Here is an 18,638-nt window from a genome sequence, read left to right as displayed (position 1 = left end):
CCTAGAACAACCGATAAAAGTCCCATCAACAATAAAAGCAGAACAATGGCTGATATAAACTAACTCAGTGATGCCAGGGAAAACATACCAGGCTTTGTACTTGTGGGCACTGACATTGGATGCTGCAGACAGGTGTATTCACAAGCTGTCTCGCCTACAATAGATCCTCTGCCGGCGGATCTTCCAGCTTGTAACCTAATGAGTCTTACATCTAAGATCCATGCCAAAGCCTTTACAGCCTATACATATTATATCTCCATGAAGTACACTTAAAAAAAACAATCAAAATGGCCAATCCCTAGAGGACTGTAGATTATTGCTGCTTTATAATTGGAAGATAACAGAACATGCTTTCTCTCTATGCATACAGGCTGAGCGTTGATGACATCACTTCAGTAATTAACGACCAAGACTTCAAGTCAATTAAAGCTTAAAATAAGATATATTTCGGTACTCTTTACCTAGAAGGGCGCCCATCGTGGTGATCGCGGGCATCGCGGGCAGTACATTAACGGCCGCGACGCCCGCGATCACCGCGATTTCCCATAGGGTTCAATGTTAAATTTTGTGCTGACCGCGATTTTACATTCAATGCTTCAATGGCCGCGATTTGGCCATAGGAATCAATGTTAAATGGGCTACAGAGCCCAAATAGGCACAATTAACCCTTAAATGTCCCCCCAAATTTGTAACGCCACCCCACGATCCACGCCAACCCGAAGCGTGGCGAGCGCAGCGAGCCCACGAGGGGCGGCGGTACGCGTCCTCCGACCTTTTCATGCCCTACTATCCACGTCGGCGTGGAGTTGAGAATAGAATAGTGTGGCGAGCGCAGCGAGCCACCGAGCCCGAAGCGTGGCGAGCGCAGCGAGCCCCGCGAGGGGACGCGGATACCTTCACAGTTATACGCGTCCCCTCGCGGGCATCACAGGTGTCCGTGGCGACGCGGACACCTGTGAAGTCCGCGAAGGGACGCGTTTACCTGTGAAGGTATCCGCGTCCCCTCGCCACGCTTCGCGCTCGCCACACTATTCTATTCTCAACTCCACGCCGACGTGGATAGTAGGGCATGAAAAGGTCGGAGGACGCGTACCGCCGCCGCTCGCCACGCTTCGGGTTGGCGTGGATCGTGGGGTGGCGTTAAAAATTTGGGGGGACATTTAAGGGTTAATTGTGCCTATTTGGGCTCTGTAGCCCATTTAACATTGATTCCTATGGTAAAATCGCGGGCATTGAGGCATTTTACATTAAAATCGCGGTCAATCATCCTTTTTAACATTGTTCCCTATGGGAAAATCGCGGTCAGCAGATTTTTATGTACCCGCGATTTACCCGCGATTTTTTACCCCCGGCGCCCGCGATTCCAATCGCGGGCGCCCTTCTAGGTAAAGAGTACCTATATTTCTAGTGTCCGTTTGTGTGTCTCCAAAACACTTCCATTTGCTGGCAGCGAGTGAAACTACATCTCTCTCACCCATGCACAAACACAGAGGCATTCACAAGGTAGCAGACTAGCTTTTAAAGCATTTGCTTTGAGCGGACTAACTGGTTGTCAATAAATATGTAAAATGATGGGTGTTCTAAAAGTGACACTCACCAGTAATAGGATAAACATTTAAATATAAGAAAGACGAGAAGAGCTAGGGGAATGAAAGACCACATGTGGCACCAGACCGCTTACTGCCCATCAGATCAAACAGTGCGTAAACCGGAAAACACAGAGAAACCGGAAATAAGAGGCACGAACAGCCTGCGCTTTACAAAAGCTGAAAGCATGCCCAACGCCAGGTTTCCCAAACTCTGCCCAATTTGCCGTGGGTCGTACCTCGCGGCTGCAGCTCCCAAGTTTAATGCCAAGAGCTATTCCACTAGCAGCCTGTTGTCTTGCACGGTAACTCATAGGGTTCAGGGTTAAGGCCCGAGCTATGAATAATCGACATGCGGGCACCTGCAGTAAGCCTCAAAAAGACCTACTTGCCCTGTACACACTTTGCAATGCGTTGCTTATCGTTAATGATATTATCGTTCATATTGTTCAGTGTGTAAGAATAATAACGATGAGCACACCCCATGGGTCGTTATCGACCCTCTCATGCAGTCACATTTTACCGGTCATTAATGACTAGATCAGTGGTTCCCAAACTGTGTGCCGTGGCACCCTGGGGTGCCTCGGGACACTTGCAGGGGTGCCTTGGAATGATGATCCGGGAACAATTCAAATTGTTTGTGGCTAATGTAATACACAAAACTATTGCTTGTTGCTTCCCATTATCCAACATTTAGACAAACAGAAGCAAACTCTGTCCTTCACCTATAATTGACCCTATGGAAGTCCTATAAAAACAAATTACTTTTTTTTTTTTTCCACAATTCCTAGTAAGAAAGTATTGTCTTAGGGGTGCCGTGAAATAAATTCTAATGCTCTAAGGTGCCGTAATTCAAGAAAGTTTGGGAACCACTGGACTAGATGCATATCGTTTAGTGTGTAATTCTAGAGGGTTCAAAGGAAATAATGAATGATATCATTAGCTGCCTTTATCACAGTGTGTTACGCACCTTAAGAGTGGATAAAACCTGGACCGTTAGGGTGCCTCGAGTTTTTGGAACCACTACCTCAACAGTTTAAGATGATGCCCAACCCTACTGGAGCACATCGTAATATCCTAGATGTTTGACTGTTTTTCAAGAAATTATTCAGCGCATGACCCTATTAGAATTGTATGGGCCATACCAACATCTTATCATATACCATAGCTATCTGTTCTATACAACGTACAATGTCCTTTGTAACCACCACGATTACTTATCCGCTAAGCTCTCACCTAGATGTGGACGGATGATTTACACGACAGGAACATGTTCCACGTTGGTCACGCTGTTACAGTAAGCGCTGAAGGTCTGGTATACCAGCCGGCTTCCTGGCTGGCCGCAGGCCTACTCCCAAGCATTTCAGCGCACGGCAGACAGAAGTCACAAAACCGTTCTAACAAACATGAGGTCATCTTCAAGCTCCTTTTTTATTCCCAAAAAAATAAAAAAATAAAAATAAAAATCGCACACATAGATGCCGGGTGACTGCTTTCCAATTGTAGAGCAAGCATCCATATTTAAACAAGGAAAACGTGAACCAGATGGGAAATAGAAGGATCATTTTCTCTGTTAAGGAAATGATTTGCTGACTGTCCCTTGGGCACGTACAATTACATTTTCATGGTCTACATCAACCATGAATATTAACGCTAACTGGTACACGGTTTTAAAAAACGACACGTTAGGATAAAGGTTGGTTAAGAAATATACTATTGGGTAAGAAAACCACATTCTTGTTTTCGGCATGGACATAAACAACTCATTCTAAACTTTTAGGGAGACCCATCTGCTGGATTCGGAAATGCTTGCGGAGCTGTGGGCTTAAACTAATGCTTTCTGGCATTTGAAGCTGGTCATCGCATTCGGGTCTTGTTAAATGCAGACACTTGCCAAGCGTAGACAATCTAGTCTAGTTAGGGTGCGCTCTGTAGGATGACAGCCTAGCCAAGTCAACGGGATCTAAAATGTAACATTGGTTATGACACGATCAGAAGGACAGATTGTATAATGTGTCGGCTCTCCGGCACCAGAACTACGGTGATGAGCTCTGTAGTGGGAGCAGGCAATGACTCTGGACTTCTTCACTAAAGTTCTATGGGGATAGTAGGTCAACCCTATGAAAGTCTACATTACTTTAGGTTGACTGAAGGTCGACGGGGCTCAAGTCGACACCTGAAGTAGGTAGTCATGCCTAAGGTCCACAGGATCAGAAAGTTGACACACGCATTATGGCGGCAATGGGAAAATCGACAGTCAAAAGGTTGACACAAGTTTTCCACTTTTTTTTTTTTTTGAGTCGACGTGTGCCGACACCCTATCTACTACTGCATGGTGGGAGAATATAATAGTGTGTAGAGTGCATGCGATGGGACGCGGTACACTTACAGTGGCCAAAAAAAACGTTAAATACTCAGGAAGACCTAATGCTTGTGTTAACCTTCCAACCCAATCAACCTTAGCCATGTCGACCTATTTCAAGTGTTGACCTTCAGTGGTCGCCCTTATGTATGTCTACCTTCTTTGAGCCCACCACATATCCATTTTATGAAACAGAGACCATCGCCGCTCCCTTTGTCTGCAAACAGTTGCAACTTTTTGGGATTAGCAGCAGGACGTGAATCAGGCCCGTTCTAAGGTCATTTAAAAGTGCCTTCCCAGTTGGATGATGACCGGACACATCTGCTGTAAGTTGTATTCAGACAAGTGAATGACCCACATTAGTAATAGCAAGCGGCCCCATTCTGAGACACTCCTATCCTTTCTTCATATCAGCAGGGTCAATGGGGGCTTCTGGAGATGCCCATATAATGTCCTGCAAAACGATGTAACGTGTTCTAACTAAGGCGCCCGTGTCACACGTGAGATCGTTCTGGAAATTCCTGGGCAACTTCTCACAACAGATCACATATCAGCCTCTGTAAGTGAACCTGATATTTTCTTACTCTTTTAAAGAAACCTTTATGTACAATATATTGTATTTCAAATTTTTTTTTTTTGTGACTGTTTAGCATAGTGAGTAACTTTTTTAAGATTAAAAAGTCATTTAATCAGTTTGGATTCTTACAGGATCCATAGCCTGTGGCTCAGCCGCAACAACTAAATACTATATGTATGACAGGTTGTTTGGGTAATGACCTACAGTAAATCGTATGGATAACTTATCACTTTCTCCGAGTGGACAATCCTGAAAAAAAAAAACGCTTCGTGGGGGCGAAGGTCAAAAAAGGTCAACATGGGTTTTTCATTTTTTTTTTTTTTTTTTGCAGACATGTGCCAACAGGCGATATTTCATTCAGTAACATCCAATTGGGTGCAGAGGGAGGATATGCCCGAAACACAGCAAACCTTGCGAGGGGGCGCTGTGCACTTTATCTGTGTCCGTGTCAACTGTGCGGACAAAAAAACAAACCTCTAAACCCATGTTGACCTTTTAACCCTCTCGACCTTTGGCGTTCAACCCAATGTATATCGACCTTAATTTGGTCGACCTAATGACCCCTTCCCCTTTTATTAAGAAATACCTTTTAACCCTTGTGCCAAGTGAATTTGTCAAAATAGGTGTAAACAAAACATTCGTCATAATGACCTGTAACGTTAACCTTTATATAGGAAATCAACAGGATTTTTTTTTTATTATTGAATTTATATAACAAATGTGAGTGACGCCGGCATTTTAAGAAGATATTTTGAACATCTCACAGAAGTTGGCACTCAAAGGTTTAATAAAAGGATCACCTATATAAATAAATATTGTTGGGTTAGGATACGGGCAGGACAAAGTTCAAGAATTACACTCAGACATTAAGGTACAGCACCCATCCACACGTTTTAAACTATTACGACAGCTCGTCTGCCTCCTCCCACTCATTTACATACAGCAGCTTCATCAGCATGGTACCGCCAGCCTGCCCCCAAAAATAATGTAGCATCCCCCGGATACTTAATACGCAAGGCTACTTACGCAGAACAAAAATTCTATATGAATGTCGCTTTAAGAGAATTAGTGTTGTAGACACAGGAAACATCTAAAAAAAAAAAAATATTATGGAACCGCCGTTCTGTCTATGAAATTAAGGTCATTCACGTGGTAAATATCACTAGGATTTTTTTTTAACTATTAAGTCACATGCAAGAAATTAAAGAATGGCCCAAATATATACATTGCATGCAAAGGAAACAAAAAGGGAACAGATAAGTCTTTCAAATATCAGTCTCATTCCCCCTCGGTAAAAGACACTTAGAACACGCAGCTTCGAGCAGATACCATACTGGATTCCGTGTGGAGCTGCCTGAAGCTTTATATTACACACGTCGGGTCAGTTGTTTTATAGAAACAAAAATAGTTGATATAATCTGAAAAGCCATCTTGCAACATAGTGTAATATATTCTAACTATATAAAAGGCTAACTACTCCTCACCTCTATGAGGTGAAGTACTGCCAGTGACCTGTAGAGTCCACTCAATGGAACAAATCACTTCGTAACAGAAAGTGAAAGCAATTTTTGCAGGGACAATGATCCGTTTTGAACTTGCTGGATAAGAAGAGAGCTGTGAAGACAGATTTGAGGTAGGAGCAGATAGGGACTGGGGTAGGGGTGTAGAGTTTGGGGCTAAAAACGGTCACAGCTGAAAGTGAAAGTACACTGCAGAAGCGGCCATTTTGACAGCCTTTAAACTAGTAAAATACATTCAAAGCAGACTGCCGAACTTCAAGCCCTGCTCAAAAGAGGAATAGTGCTTCCTTCATGGCCTCCAAAACAAGGTTTAATTAGGTGGGAGTCCAGATGACATGGCCAAGGATTGGGAAAGTACTCTCCTGCTCCCATAAGATTGCTACAGGTTTTGGGGATGGAACATGATTGAGGCCACCACCATTTTAACAACTTTTAAGGATAGACATAAGACTAATGCCCGGTACACACCAGGACGACCCGCTCACAATCACGCGGTGCGCACGACCCGCTCACGATGTGCACCGTGAGGGGGTTCCGACCCGAACGCGCCCCGCACCCGGGTGTATGGTCATTTTCAGATCCTACCTGCTGCAGGTAGGATCTGAATAACGACGACCCACGGGGCCGCGCATCGGATCGGACCAGAACAAGCAAAAAAGGGCCCAACCTACCTACAATCTACATCCAATCGGTCGGGATTGGATCTAGATTGATGGGATTGGGCCCTTGTCGTTCTGGTGTGTACCCCACATTAATGTCAGGAAGTGGTATGGCCAAGTCAATGCCGGGTACTTGTGTAATATCTGGGCGCCCGATTTTTTCATTGTATCGCATCGCATGCAATATAGTGGCATACAATTCATGCGATGCGATTTTTCATTATAAAGACCCGATATTTTATTGTATAGTCACCCATGGGTGATTTCATACCCCACTATCCAACTACGCATGGAGATGATTTTATATAGTGTGGCGAGCGCATTGAGCCACCGAGCCCGAAGCGTGGCAAGCCCCTCAGAATACATGTAAAGTAATCCGCGTCCCCTCACGGGGCTCGCTGCGCTCGCCGCGCTTCGGGCTCTGTGGGGAGGGCAGCGAGCCACACTATATAAAATCAACTCCATGCGTAGTTGGATAGTGGGGGTTTGAAATCACACATGGGTGACACTACAATTAAAAAAATCGGGTCTTTACAATGAAAAATCGCATCGCATGCCTTAAGTAGTGGCATGCGATGAAAAAATCAGACGCCCAGATTACACACAAGTACCCAATGCCGAAATTAAGTCTAGGGAAGGGGGTGGCCAAACCAGTCCTCAAAATCTACCAACCGTTCAGGTTTTCCAGATCACCTGTGGATCCATAGAATTAATTTTGGTGAGGAATGAATGCAGCAAGTTTAAAAATGTGACAGGGGTAGGTGTATTAAGCAGTGATAACTGAGGAGAAGTGATAAAGTGCCTGGTACTTTATCACCGGCCAATCAGCTCCTGACTGTCCCTTTTTAAACCCAGCCTGTTACTTAACAATTAGTAGCCGAATCATACATCTACCCCCAGAGTTAATAATGACCACACCTGTGCAGCAGCTAGGGGATCTGGAAAAGTGACCTGTTGGTAGATCTCAAGGACCAGTCGGTTTGGTCACCCTCAATCTAGGGCAGTGGTTCCCAACCTGGGGTACGCGTCCACCCGCTCGGGGGTACGCGGTGGCCCGGCCTGTAATGGCGGCCGCGGCAGTCAGACGCGCCGCCAGCGGAGGAGAATGCATTGCGCATCTCCCGGAATCCGGGGGTCTAAAAAAAAAGCCTCCAGGCTCCCCCAACCCGCCGCAGACTCTCTGCGCTCCCCCCTCAGTGCGTGCCACCGTCCCCCGGTGCATGTTGGATGTTGTAGTCATCCCTCCCTCCCCGGCTTTTACTTCCTGTTGGCTTGATGTCTGTGGAAGCCGACTGGTTGAGCGGACACGGCGCCAACCTAATCAGCGGCGGGATAGGACCAGCGGGAAGGACGGAAGCAGCACCATCAGCGCTATTAGGTTAGAGTGCACTGTGGGAGGGTACGGGACGCCAGCCCCCCGCACCACCGACCTGTATCTGAAACTGTGACTTTACCCCCAGCTATCGCTACCCCACCGCCCCCATTGTGCTGCCTGACAGCACAAGTTCTACATATCTGCCTTTAAGGTATCTACTGGGACAGGTTAGCGGGGGTGGGGTTGGGTAGGTTACACTTGTACTGGGGATGGCAGCGGGTAGAGATATACACACAGGGATACCTCTCCCCCCCCCCCCCACCATTCAAATGAGGCCACACCCCTTTTTAGGCCACGCCCCCTACAAATTTTCGCGAGGGGGTACTCATAAATGAAAATCCTAATCAAGGGGTACGAGAGACAAAAAAGGTTGGGAACCACTGATCTAGGGCAGAGGAAAAAAGAATGCAAGCATTGCTCAGTCACCTGAGGATACAGTCCCTGGTAGCAGTCACCTTGTGCAGTTTCACTGATGTTCATTAGAACCATCACTGCTAACACAGCAAGTTGTTCACAGGTTGTTAACGGAGCAGCTTAAGTCAGCGACAACTTTAGAGGAACAACATGTTTGGAAAGGTTCAGGAAGAAATGTACTCACAAATGAAATGCTGCTGTGTTATAAATAACCTGTCAATGCTCTGGTCCAGGCTGTAACGCTGCCAGTCATCTTTGCAGGGGCGAAAAACAAACAAATTGTTTCTCACAGATATAAGAATTCCAGGCTACGTTTGGGATGCCTGCAGACACACGGAGCGAATACCGCTGATGTACAGACTGCATCTTGGATGAAAACTGCATTATTTTTCTCTCGACGTCCCTGAGGCCTCAGTGTAGCCTACGCCAGCTATCCATTTGTAGCAAGCCCAATGGAAGAGAATGTTAAACACTTCAACAGAAGAAAATTCAAAATAACTAAACCATTGCTCAAGGTAACAGCATCCAAGATTGCAGAGATCATTTACTTAATATAGAGCATTGAAAAACATTTTTTTTGTGTGAAAAATGTGAGATTGCTTATCACACAGATGCTTCTAAAGTGTTATTACAGATTCTGTGCTGTCTTTGTACTGTAACATTCTTGGCACTAGGACCCAGGGTCTGCAGGGATGTGCGACCTCCAACTTTATGTGCTACTACGGCACATGTGCAGTTTGCAGCTGACTTTACTGTTTAAGTCACAGCAGTACTGTACTTCGCTTCTAAGGTGAGACACCCAAATTCCTGCTATTACCCACTATTTGATGCCACTGCTGTTAACCCCTGCATTATACAGTTACAGCCGTTTACCAATAATAAATGTTTATTATTCAGCACTTTTACCAATGAACCCAGCAACTTGGTGAAGGACTCTCTATGTGGCCCAACACTCCTGCTGTGCCCTATTGTAACCCGCACCCCAATAGGATACATAAATACGGGTAAAGCATAAAAGGGAAATGGGAAGTACAGCAGAAAATTAATGTACAGTACATATGTAATAAAGGTCATAGAGAATAAAATCTGAAGCCTCCTTGAATAAGTATGGACAGGCAGCATGGAATAATTATTGACACGCCATAAAAAGGTATGTTTATTAAGCTCAAAATGTTCTCTTTAGCTTGCTGCTAGGACAGATCTGGCAAATCCAAATGTTTACATGACCTTTACCCTAGCGGCCAATAAGGAGACGGAGACCTGGCCAACGAATCAAAGAGATCGGAACATAAATAAGGAAAATAAAACCGGACCCAAACAAAAAAAGCGACGGTTACACGGTAACTGGATTCATACTTAGGAAATGTATCTGCCCCTATCTCACTGCTTATGATGCCACAAGTGTTAGAACGACACACAACTCAATAAGATTAGAATCCCTGGGGGATGTGTTCAGCCTGGTGAAGTGATAAAGCAGCAGCCAATGAGCTCCTGTCATTTTTCAAACCCAAACTTAGCAGTTGGAAGGCGACAACGCAGCAGCCAACTGGCTCCTGCGTGATCACCTTCCATTATATCACTTTTCCAGGCTTTGGGCCTTATTCTGGTTCATTCGCTCGGACTCGAATTCGCACAGGGACCGATGTTTTGCGTATGCGCAGCAGCATTTCTGCGCATGTGTATACACTGGGTGCGTGCGAACTCGGCAAGAAGTCTGGTCGCCGAGTGCATACTCACGACCTTGCTAGCAGCGGGTGGAGAGGGGTGTGGGGAGCCTGGCTCGGGATTTAGCATATGTGTACGCCCTGCGTTTCATGGGCGTTCCCATTATACCGCTGGACGTACATATGCTAATGCAGTCGCGACGCACGTTCCGGGGGGGGCGGACAGCTGACATAGCTGGATGTCAGCTGCCCGCCCAATTCCCTGCATTTCTTCGCTCATATGTACGAGTGGTCTGGGCCACCCTTACATATGCGGACGTCTTCGCCCTCCTTCGATGGTCGGTGACCATCGCAAGATGGGGGCGGTTTCCACTGCCATGAGAATCGATGTTCAAGTAAAACATCCGTTCGCAAGCCTTGCCAACGAATTCGGAGTGCGAATGGGTGGCAGGGGCTAACTATTCTCAAGGCGGGGTTTGGTTCATTTGCAAGGGTGCGTGAACCAGAATAAGGCCCTTAATACATCTGCCCCACTGATTGTCCCCATCATACAATGGTGTCCCAAGATGCAGTCAGTAAAAACTTTTCTACACAATGCTCTATATAAGCGAGGAGAACACTGTAGGTCTATAAACAAATAAAAAAGGCCAGTAGCTGGCAAACATACAACGAGCCCCGCTTAGATAAATCGTGGTCACACAAGTTTAGACTTCTCCCTTCAGCAGATACAGCGGCACATTGTGCTGTGCAGAGGATTCCTCTCTCTTTAGAAATCTATTTTTTTTTTACAATTTACATGAGAAAATCTAAGCAGGAATCCCCATAAGGAGAAATTGTTTGAGGTTCCAGCAATAAACAAGAATTAAATAGTCTGGGACAGCTGTTGTTTTTTTTTTTTTTTATTATTATTATTATTTTTATTATTATTTAACAAGCCCAAAGTGTACTTCATGTGCCAAAAATCCTCCCCCAGACATAGACGGAGGGCATCAGAAGTAGATTTTTAACATCCATTTATCTTGTGCAGTACGTGGTGAGGTCACATCTGTATTGTGTCTAATTATAGTTCCCACAGCACAAGTAAAAACACACAGGAGAGATTACACGGGTCAGACTAAGCAAAGCCCTGCCGGGGTTACGAGGTGAAGCCGCCTATCATCTAGTGCCATCGACGTATAATAAATCAGCAGGAAACGGAAAAACTCCTTAGTGGATGGCTTATGCGGCAGATTATCGCGGAGATAGGATGGTGGAACGGGCTCGCCAATTCTGCCATTTACCTAGATCTGTAGCTTGCTCCCAATTGTTTTTATTACTTACAGAAGCGTCTTCAGTTTACATGTAGTACAAATATCGCGCTTCCACCTCATGTTTGTATTTCCTCATTCTGGGCCCAATTCAGCGCTGCACACAAACGCAATTTCACTCACCTCCTCAAAGCGCTGACTACCTCTTACTTGGCAAATAAACATCTGTGCTTGCGCTACTGCTAATTAATCAGTGGGTGTGGGCAGTGGGACTTTGGTGCATGCGCAGTGGCAAGCAATGGCTCTTAAAACCAGGCCAATACTGCGCTAACAGGACGCCAGCAGAACTTGTAACGTTACAATTTAACCAAAAATTGTTCATAATCTTCCTCTCGGCTGAGATTTTAGCAATAAGTTAAAAAACAAAAAGGGAAGAAAAAAAAAAAAAAAAAAAAGACACAAAAAATATTTTTTCTCCCATGATGTAACACTGTAATCATCCCTGTAAATGTAGACGGTAAGGCCTACAGTACTAATGCCAGACTACAAGATGTGGATTATGATCTGCGAACTAGAATAATTGAAGATCGACTCACGAAAGCCGTATAATGAAAAAGGGGCAGACCTCCAAAAATGACATGGCATTTAGTAAACGAGGAGGCATTATGCATCACTGTTTTGAGAAAGAAAAAAATAAATGTACACATTTCTGTAGAAATACATTCAGCGAGAGCCTCATATCAATGTCTCCATAACTCCCCACCACAAAACAGAACACGCACAAAGCTGCAAATAGCTAAAACTGGGAGGGTGCTAGTAACATACAGGGCAAGTGTGAGGCACTACTACACGCTGGATCAGGACAACACGGACGGACAACTTCTTAGTGTCAAAGGATGAGGAGTCAGTTTACTCTCCATCAAGCAATACGTCCCAAATACACATCAATAAATGCAAGATTACACTGATAATGGCTTATGGAAGATGTGTTCTCCCTATAATCAGATATTTGCAGACAAAAGCACATGACAAGGGTAGCCAGCTGGACGCATTTGGGAATTGGACACTGGTCCGTCCTGGAAGCGACCCAGCATTCCCCCCCCTATAAGCATTGTGTATTAATAGGGTGTGGTATAGCATTCCGACAGTCATTAGCCCAACATCGGAATCACGACTGCCCGGACTCAGACAGCAGGGGGGGGGGGGGGGAGCGCAACGAAGCCCCTTGCCGACTTGCTGTGCTCGCCACATTGCGGGCACATTGGCTCGCTACACGAGCCACCTATTCTATTCTCCACGAGGGAGAATGCCGGTGGCTGTCGGGACCCCGAGTGTCAGTGTTTTGCCAGTCTGGATTCAGACGTCGTTGTAATGACTTTCGGAATCCCGACTGTCAGCCTTCCGGCACCCGTATTAACCCCTTCAGTGGCAGTCCCGGGCCAAGCTGCAGTGCCGCAGCGGGCAATCACAAATGTACAGGTGTGCACCAGTGGTGCCTGCAGATGTGCACCACTGGCACATAACCTCACCAGGGACCCCCCACTAGGCCGCTCCCTCCCCACCTCCACTGTTGTGCGCCCTCCCCAATCACCTTCGTTACGCCGGAGCTCCCCTGCGGCCGGCATTACTTCGGGAGAGGCGGCGGCAGGCTCGGGGGACTCGGGATCGCTCTGTGTTTGGGCGCCTGAGTACTCCCCAAGCCTCCTCGAACATCCCAGAGCCTGCTGCATAGTGTACTGCTATGATCGGCAGGGAAGCTCCGCTGAAGACAGCTGGAGCGGAGGGGCCACAGGAGGGGAGGCTGGGACTCATCTACTCCATCAGTAGATGTTTTTTTCTGGGACAGGAAAAACCTGTCCTGGTACTGAAGGGGTTAGTAAAGCTTTCAGTTTCTGATTGATAAAGACATTGCAATATAGAACAGTGATCAATATTCTGCCAAGATCAGACACTACAGGCGGCAATTTAGAATATCTCACCTTGGTAAAAAACACCGTCAGATGCGTTTCACTGCCAATTACCCAGATGGGAAATTTAGGAGATTTCAGGAAAGCGCCCACCTGAGAAGACAAAGGGAAAACAAACCTGAAAAGCTGGCACCATAAATTCATCCTCATAATAAGACATGGCCAAATACTGCATCAAAATACACTTTCTGTAGTCATAATAATGAATAGAATATATTGTGACCCCCTCCTCTACCACTCCCAAACGCTGGCAGCACCCTACGCTAATAGGGAACCAGTTATACCACTTTCACACATAGAACAAAATCCCCCAGTTCTGAGGGTGAACGCTCAGCATCCTGGACCCTAATTATGACCAGGGTCAGCCTGAGAACCGGGAAATTGCTGGCTCATGTTTGACAGGGTTATTAGTAGGTACTTGGCAGTTCACAAGACCGCTGGCTCCGGACACTGTGTGCAAATACCCCTCGTCCCAGGATTTGCACCACTGTTTTCACCTGGGTCAGAACCATTTCACACTGCAGCTATTACCCAGGTTATTCCCAGGACTTCACCTTTTACACTGCACATGCAGCATCTCCCTTCTGCCAGAGCTAGGAGAGAACAGGGAAATCCAAAACTACCAGATGTTGGGTCAAAACCAGACTATGGACAGCAGGGGGTGGGGGGTTTGGTCACAGCTGTCAGCCGGAAGATGAGCAGAGAGATCTCATAGCTCTCCTGTACACGGTGGGTAAAAACGGAGATGTTCCAGACCATCTTTCTCTGGCCCTAACTCCACCTCCCTGTATTTTTTAAAGCGGCAATCACGTACAGTATAAGGCATTCCAACCGGGATGCGTCATTTGGTCTACAGCATGATGGTCGACAGTCATATGGTTGACACCATTAGGTCGACATGGTAAAAGGACATTAGTTTGGCAAGGTCTAGGTCGACAGACAAAAGGTCGACATGGGGTTTTTCACTCTTTTTTGAGCCAACATGTGCCGACAGGTAGTATTTCATGCCCTACCATCCACTAGGGCGTGGTGGGAGAATAAAATAGTGTGCCGAGCGCAGCAAGGCACTGTGCCCGATGCATCGCGAGCGTAGCGGTGGGATGCGGTGCACTTGAAATTGTGTCCATGTCGACGGTGTTGACATTCAGGTAAAAAAAAAAGTGAAAAACCCCATGTTGACCTTTTGACTGTCGACTTAGACCTTGTCGAACTAATGACCTGACGAACTAACGACCTATAACCATGTCGACCTTTCCCCATGTCGACCTAATGGTGTCAACCTAATGACTGTCGACCATCATGCTGTAGACCAAAATGACCCCAACCCATTCCAACCGCACTTAGATGTTTTTTTAAAGCGGCAATAGCCTTTAACACAAACCATGCCTCTTCTAGTAAACCAGCAGATAGACAAAATGGCAGGGAGGTAGAGGTCGTGGTGGAGTTAGAGGTACAGCTAAAGAAGGATCAGTCTGAGAGGTAACAAGAGTACCAAGATACAAGTTGTAAACGCCTATTAAATAGGGATGCGGCCATTAGGTTTTTAAGTATTGTTTACTTTAATACACAAATTACTCCAAAGGTCTTACCACGAGTAATACACAACCTCTGGGAGAAGATAAGGGATTAAACAAGAAAATTGGCAGAGCGCTAAAACATGAAAGCAGTAATGCCGGGTACACACTGGGCAATTCCCGCGGTGCCAGGGGAGAAGGTTATTGCACACACACACTGACCAATATCTTTTGCAATATCGATCAGTGGGTTTCATTAACAATATTGACCGTACACTGGGCGATACCCGATTGACAATATTATTGTCCATATTGTTAACAATATATCGCATGAATGTGCACCCAGCTTAAGAGCGCCATAGAAATGAGGTGAAGACTGAGATTCTTGTAAAATATTCAAAGTATACAAATTACCTTCCATCTTTTTTTCATACATAGGTCATTAGAGATCATATATATTTATCACATGGATACAAGCTTACAAGTTAGCATGAAACACCATTTCGCTACTGTGCCCAAATAAAATGGTTTATAGACGTCCAGTACAAATTTATACTTCAATGAATGAATCTGCGTCAGGCCATGTGATTTCCAAAGTACATAAAACTCATGAATATTCTTTCTGTTTTGTGCCCTTCCCACCTAAATAAACACTGACAGTATTAAATCTCAATATTTTCCGTTCACGCACAACATCAGATGACTATTTTTTTTTTTTTTAAATCACACTTCAAAACACTATCCTGGAGATAAAGACGGGCGGTACAAATGTCTCCGATATTTTCAGATAGCGGTCAGATCAGGTGGTTTAGCTCCTTGGTTATGGAAAGGTGCTGACGTCTTTTCTTAGATGGTGCATACAGAAAAGTTGTAAATTCCCCTCCATTTATAGGCTGTTCCGCATCAAACATAATTATGTGCAATAACAGAGCCGCTGGGGTACAACAGAGCGCAGGTCGTGTAAATGTACAACTCATTCATAAATCACCTCAGTACTTAGCACACTGGTATTTCTTGGAGCAGACGAGCACATTTATTCCACACGGAATTCCTTGCATAGAAGTCACACAGAACAGCGCATAAGCATTTGGTCATTGTTCGTACAGACGAGCATCCAGGGGAACAGACCATAGATCAGAGATCTTATACAGGTTGCAACAGAGCTACGTTCGTACGGGGACCGATGTGCTCTTACTGAGCATAAGCAGGGGGCATGCACCCACAGCGAACGGTGTGATTGCTGGGTGCACGCACCCAGGACAGCTGGCGGGAGGTGGAGAGGGTTGTGGGGTGGCCCCATTAGCATATGGAAACGCCCAGCGTTTCATAGGCGTTCCCATGCTAATGAGGCTGTGACGCGGGTGCGGGCGGCTGACATCACTGGATGGCAGCTGCCCGCCCATTTTCTTCCCAGCTTACACGCATATGGTCGGCGACCATCGAAAGATGTGGGAGTTTCCTCCCAGGCCTGCGAATGGCTGTTACTGTGTAATCGCGCTTGCGAATGGGTGTCAACAGCCAACCATTCGCAAGGCAGGGTTTGGTTGATTCGCAAGGGTTCAAATTCGCATTCGAGCAAAACCAACCAGACTAACCCCCCCAAGAATCATTGGTGTCCCCACTCCCAATGCACATTGTGGGCCTGAATAAGTGCGAAGTACAAGGCAGTTGCTCCTGCACAGGACTGAATGCTGTCATCACCCAGTGCAGCTAGCCAGATGCGGGCATGTCGTTGACAGGGGCAGCGTCTGAAGAAGCAGAATCACTCGCACAATGGGCATGATTCAGACCTGCTTCTGCCCCTAACTGAACGAACGCATCGGCTGAAGTCATTTGCTCAGCGTGTGCGGCCACCAAAACAGGGAAGCTCGCAGCTAACGGCAGTGGTCTCCCTGCATTAGACACAAGCCTCACATTTTGGGGGAATCCTCGCTTTCCTCTGAAAGCGAGGATTCCCCCAGAGCGTTGACTACAGTGAGCGGCTGGCACGGGGGGTTAACCGGCAAGGATCGCTTGTTTTCGGTGATCCTCACTGTTTAACCCTTCCCGCCGGCCGCATTGAATACAGCCCTATGTATCCGTTACACTTTATATCAGCTATGTCCAAGAAAATGAGTTTCTTGTGTTTAAGTACGCCTAAGGATTAAATAAGAATAAAAGAGAATTATTTGACATGTATTCAAGTAATGAAGTAATGTAATGACTTCACCACCAGCCAATCACATGACATGCGTCTTATTAGCACCTACACGGGTTCTGCCCAGAACAGATTATGTCTATGAAAAGTAATATCTGCCGCAAATAGCATCTGAGAATACTTCCGACAGTGATGGGAGGCATCACAGGATAGGATGAAGCTCAGAGAGGGCGGTTCTGCTGCAGCGCCCAATGCCTGCTCTCCTAGGATCATCTCAAGACCCACTGCAGCTGTCTAGTCTTGGTAAGGCGTAGTGTGCTGGAAATAAGAATGGCTCTCCCTTCAGGAGTCCATGAGGGAGGAGCTTACCTTGCAGTACCGCAGGGACTCCATTAGGGTCAGGAAACCTACGTGTGACTGGCTGTGAATACCCAGCAACTCTGGTGGGAAGAAAAAAATAAAAAGGTGAATAATTATTGTAGGCCTAATGCATCCTGGCATAAGGATTAGTTACCCAGGTCTGACTGAACACAATCTCATTTTCAGTTTAAATTTGCATTCATCTTGAATAGATCATCAATAGCCTAATGAAAAAGACTATTCTAAGCTATATGGAGCGGCCGTTGTACTAGGAAACAGAGCCTCGCTCTCCCCCTCCCACCTCTTAACAGTTCAGGTTTTAAGGATATCCAGCCAGATTGTTAAATCAAAAGGACGGAGGTAAAATATTAAGTCACCTGTGCTCAAGCATAGACATCCTTAAAACGTGGGTTGTAATGGCGGAGTTTGGGAACCTCTGCTTTATGGTACAGCCCAATATAACCATAGTACTCAAGGATGCTAATGCAGGAGAAATGAGGTTTGGATTGAAAGGTCTATAGTGTCTAGGTTGACCGGCATTAGGTCAACATACAAAAAGTCGACACAAACAAAAAAGGTTTACATGAGCAGAGTTTTTGGCGACTCCCAATAAGTGTTGCACTCGCCATGAATCGGGCAGTGCCATAATCCGCTGCACTCAGCACACTTTACCATTCTCCTCGGGGTACATGTTAACCACTTCGGTGGCAGGAGCGGGCATGCCACTAATAAGTACATATGCTTCAGTGGTTCCTCCAGCAGTGCACCGCCATCTGTGAGCACAACCTCCCCCCCCAAGTGCGCCCGAGCCACCCCCATAACCTCCCCAAATGGCCATGCACAGCCAAATACAGCAGCAGCCGCTGGCGGTACTGGGGCTGCCCCTAAAGAGAAGCTGACAGCCCCTTCAGTGGTGGGTATTTGAGGCCTTGGTAGGTTTGTCCTGCCCAGGGAAAACCCACCACTCAAGGGGTTTAAAGTATGAAAAAGCCCCAAAATAATTAAATTCTGAACTCCTGTTGACCTTTTCATGTGCTGACCGTTGCCATGCCTACTGTGCCTGTCGACATAGATACTGCAGACCTATCATATGGATCCCATACTAATCTATTATATTCAACTCTTCAATCTGTATTGTTCAGTGAGCAATTACCCTCCAGAAATCCTGATACCTGGCCTGTGGGGCGATACTGGAGGTCTGGCCTTGGGAACCCTTGTTGTGGGATAACACAGGAGGTAGAACTGGAATTCACAGG

General features: G+C 46.1%; 1 protein-coding gene across 2 annotated transcripts in view; it reads right to left on the bottom strand.

Moving 5' to 3' along the window:
• MINDY3 (MINDY lysine 48 deubiquitinase 3) overlaps positions 1 to 18,638 on the bottom strand; it is a 103,479-nt gene that overhangs the window by 56,144 nt on the left and 28,697 nt on the right. For both annotated transcript variants that reach the window (XM_083189388.1, XM_083189389.1), the window contains exons 10-11: positions 17,392 to 17,462; positions 13,384 to 13,464 (exon numbers count right to left, since the gene is read on the bottom strand). In XM_083189388.1, coding sequence (XP_083045514.1) covers positions 13,384 to 13,464; positions 17,392 to 17,462 — 152 coding nt within the window. The remainder of the gene's footprint in view (positions 1 to 13,383; positions 13,465 to 17,391; positions 17,463 to 18,638) is intronic.

The sequence above is a fragment of the Crinia signifera genome, chromosome 5 (assembly GCF_055691185.1).
Source record: "Crinia signifera chromosome 5, ASM5569118v1, whole genome shotgun sequence".
Classification (NCBI taxonomy): Eukaryota; Metazoa; Chordata; class Amphibia; order Anura; family Myobatrachidae; genus Crinia; species Crinia signifera.
Note: the sequence above shows the minus strand (reverse complement) of the source record. Positions and strands in the feature narration are given on the sequence as shown.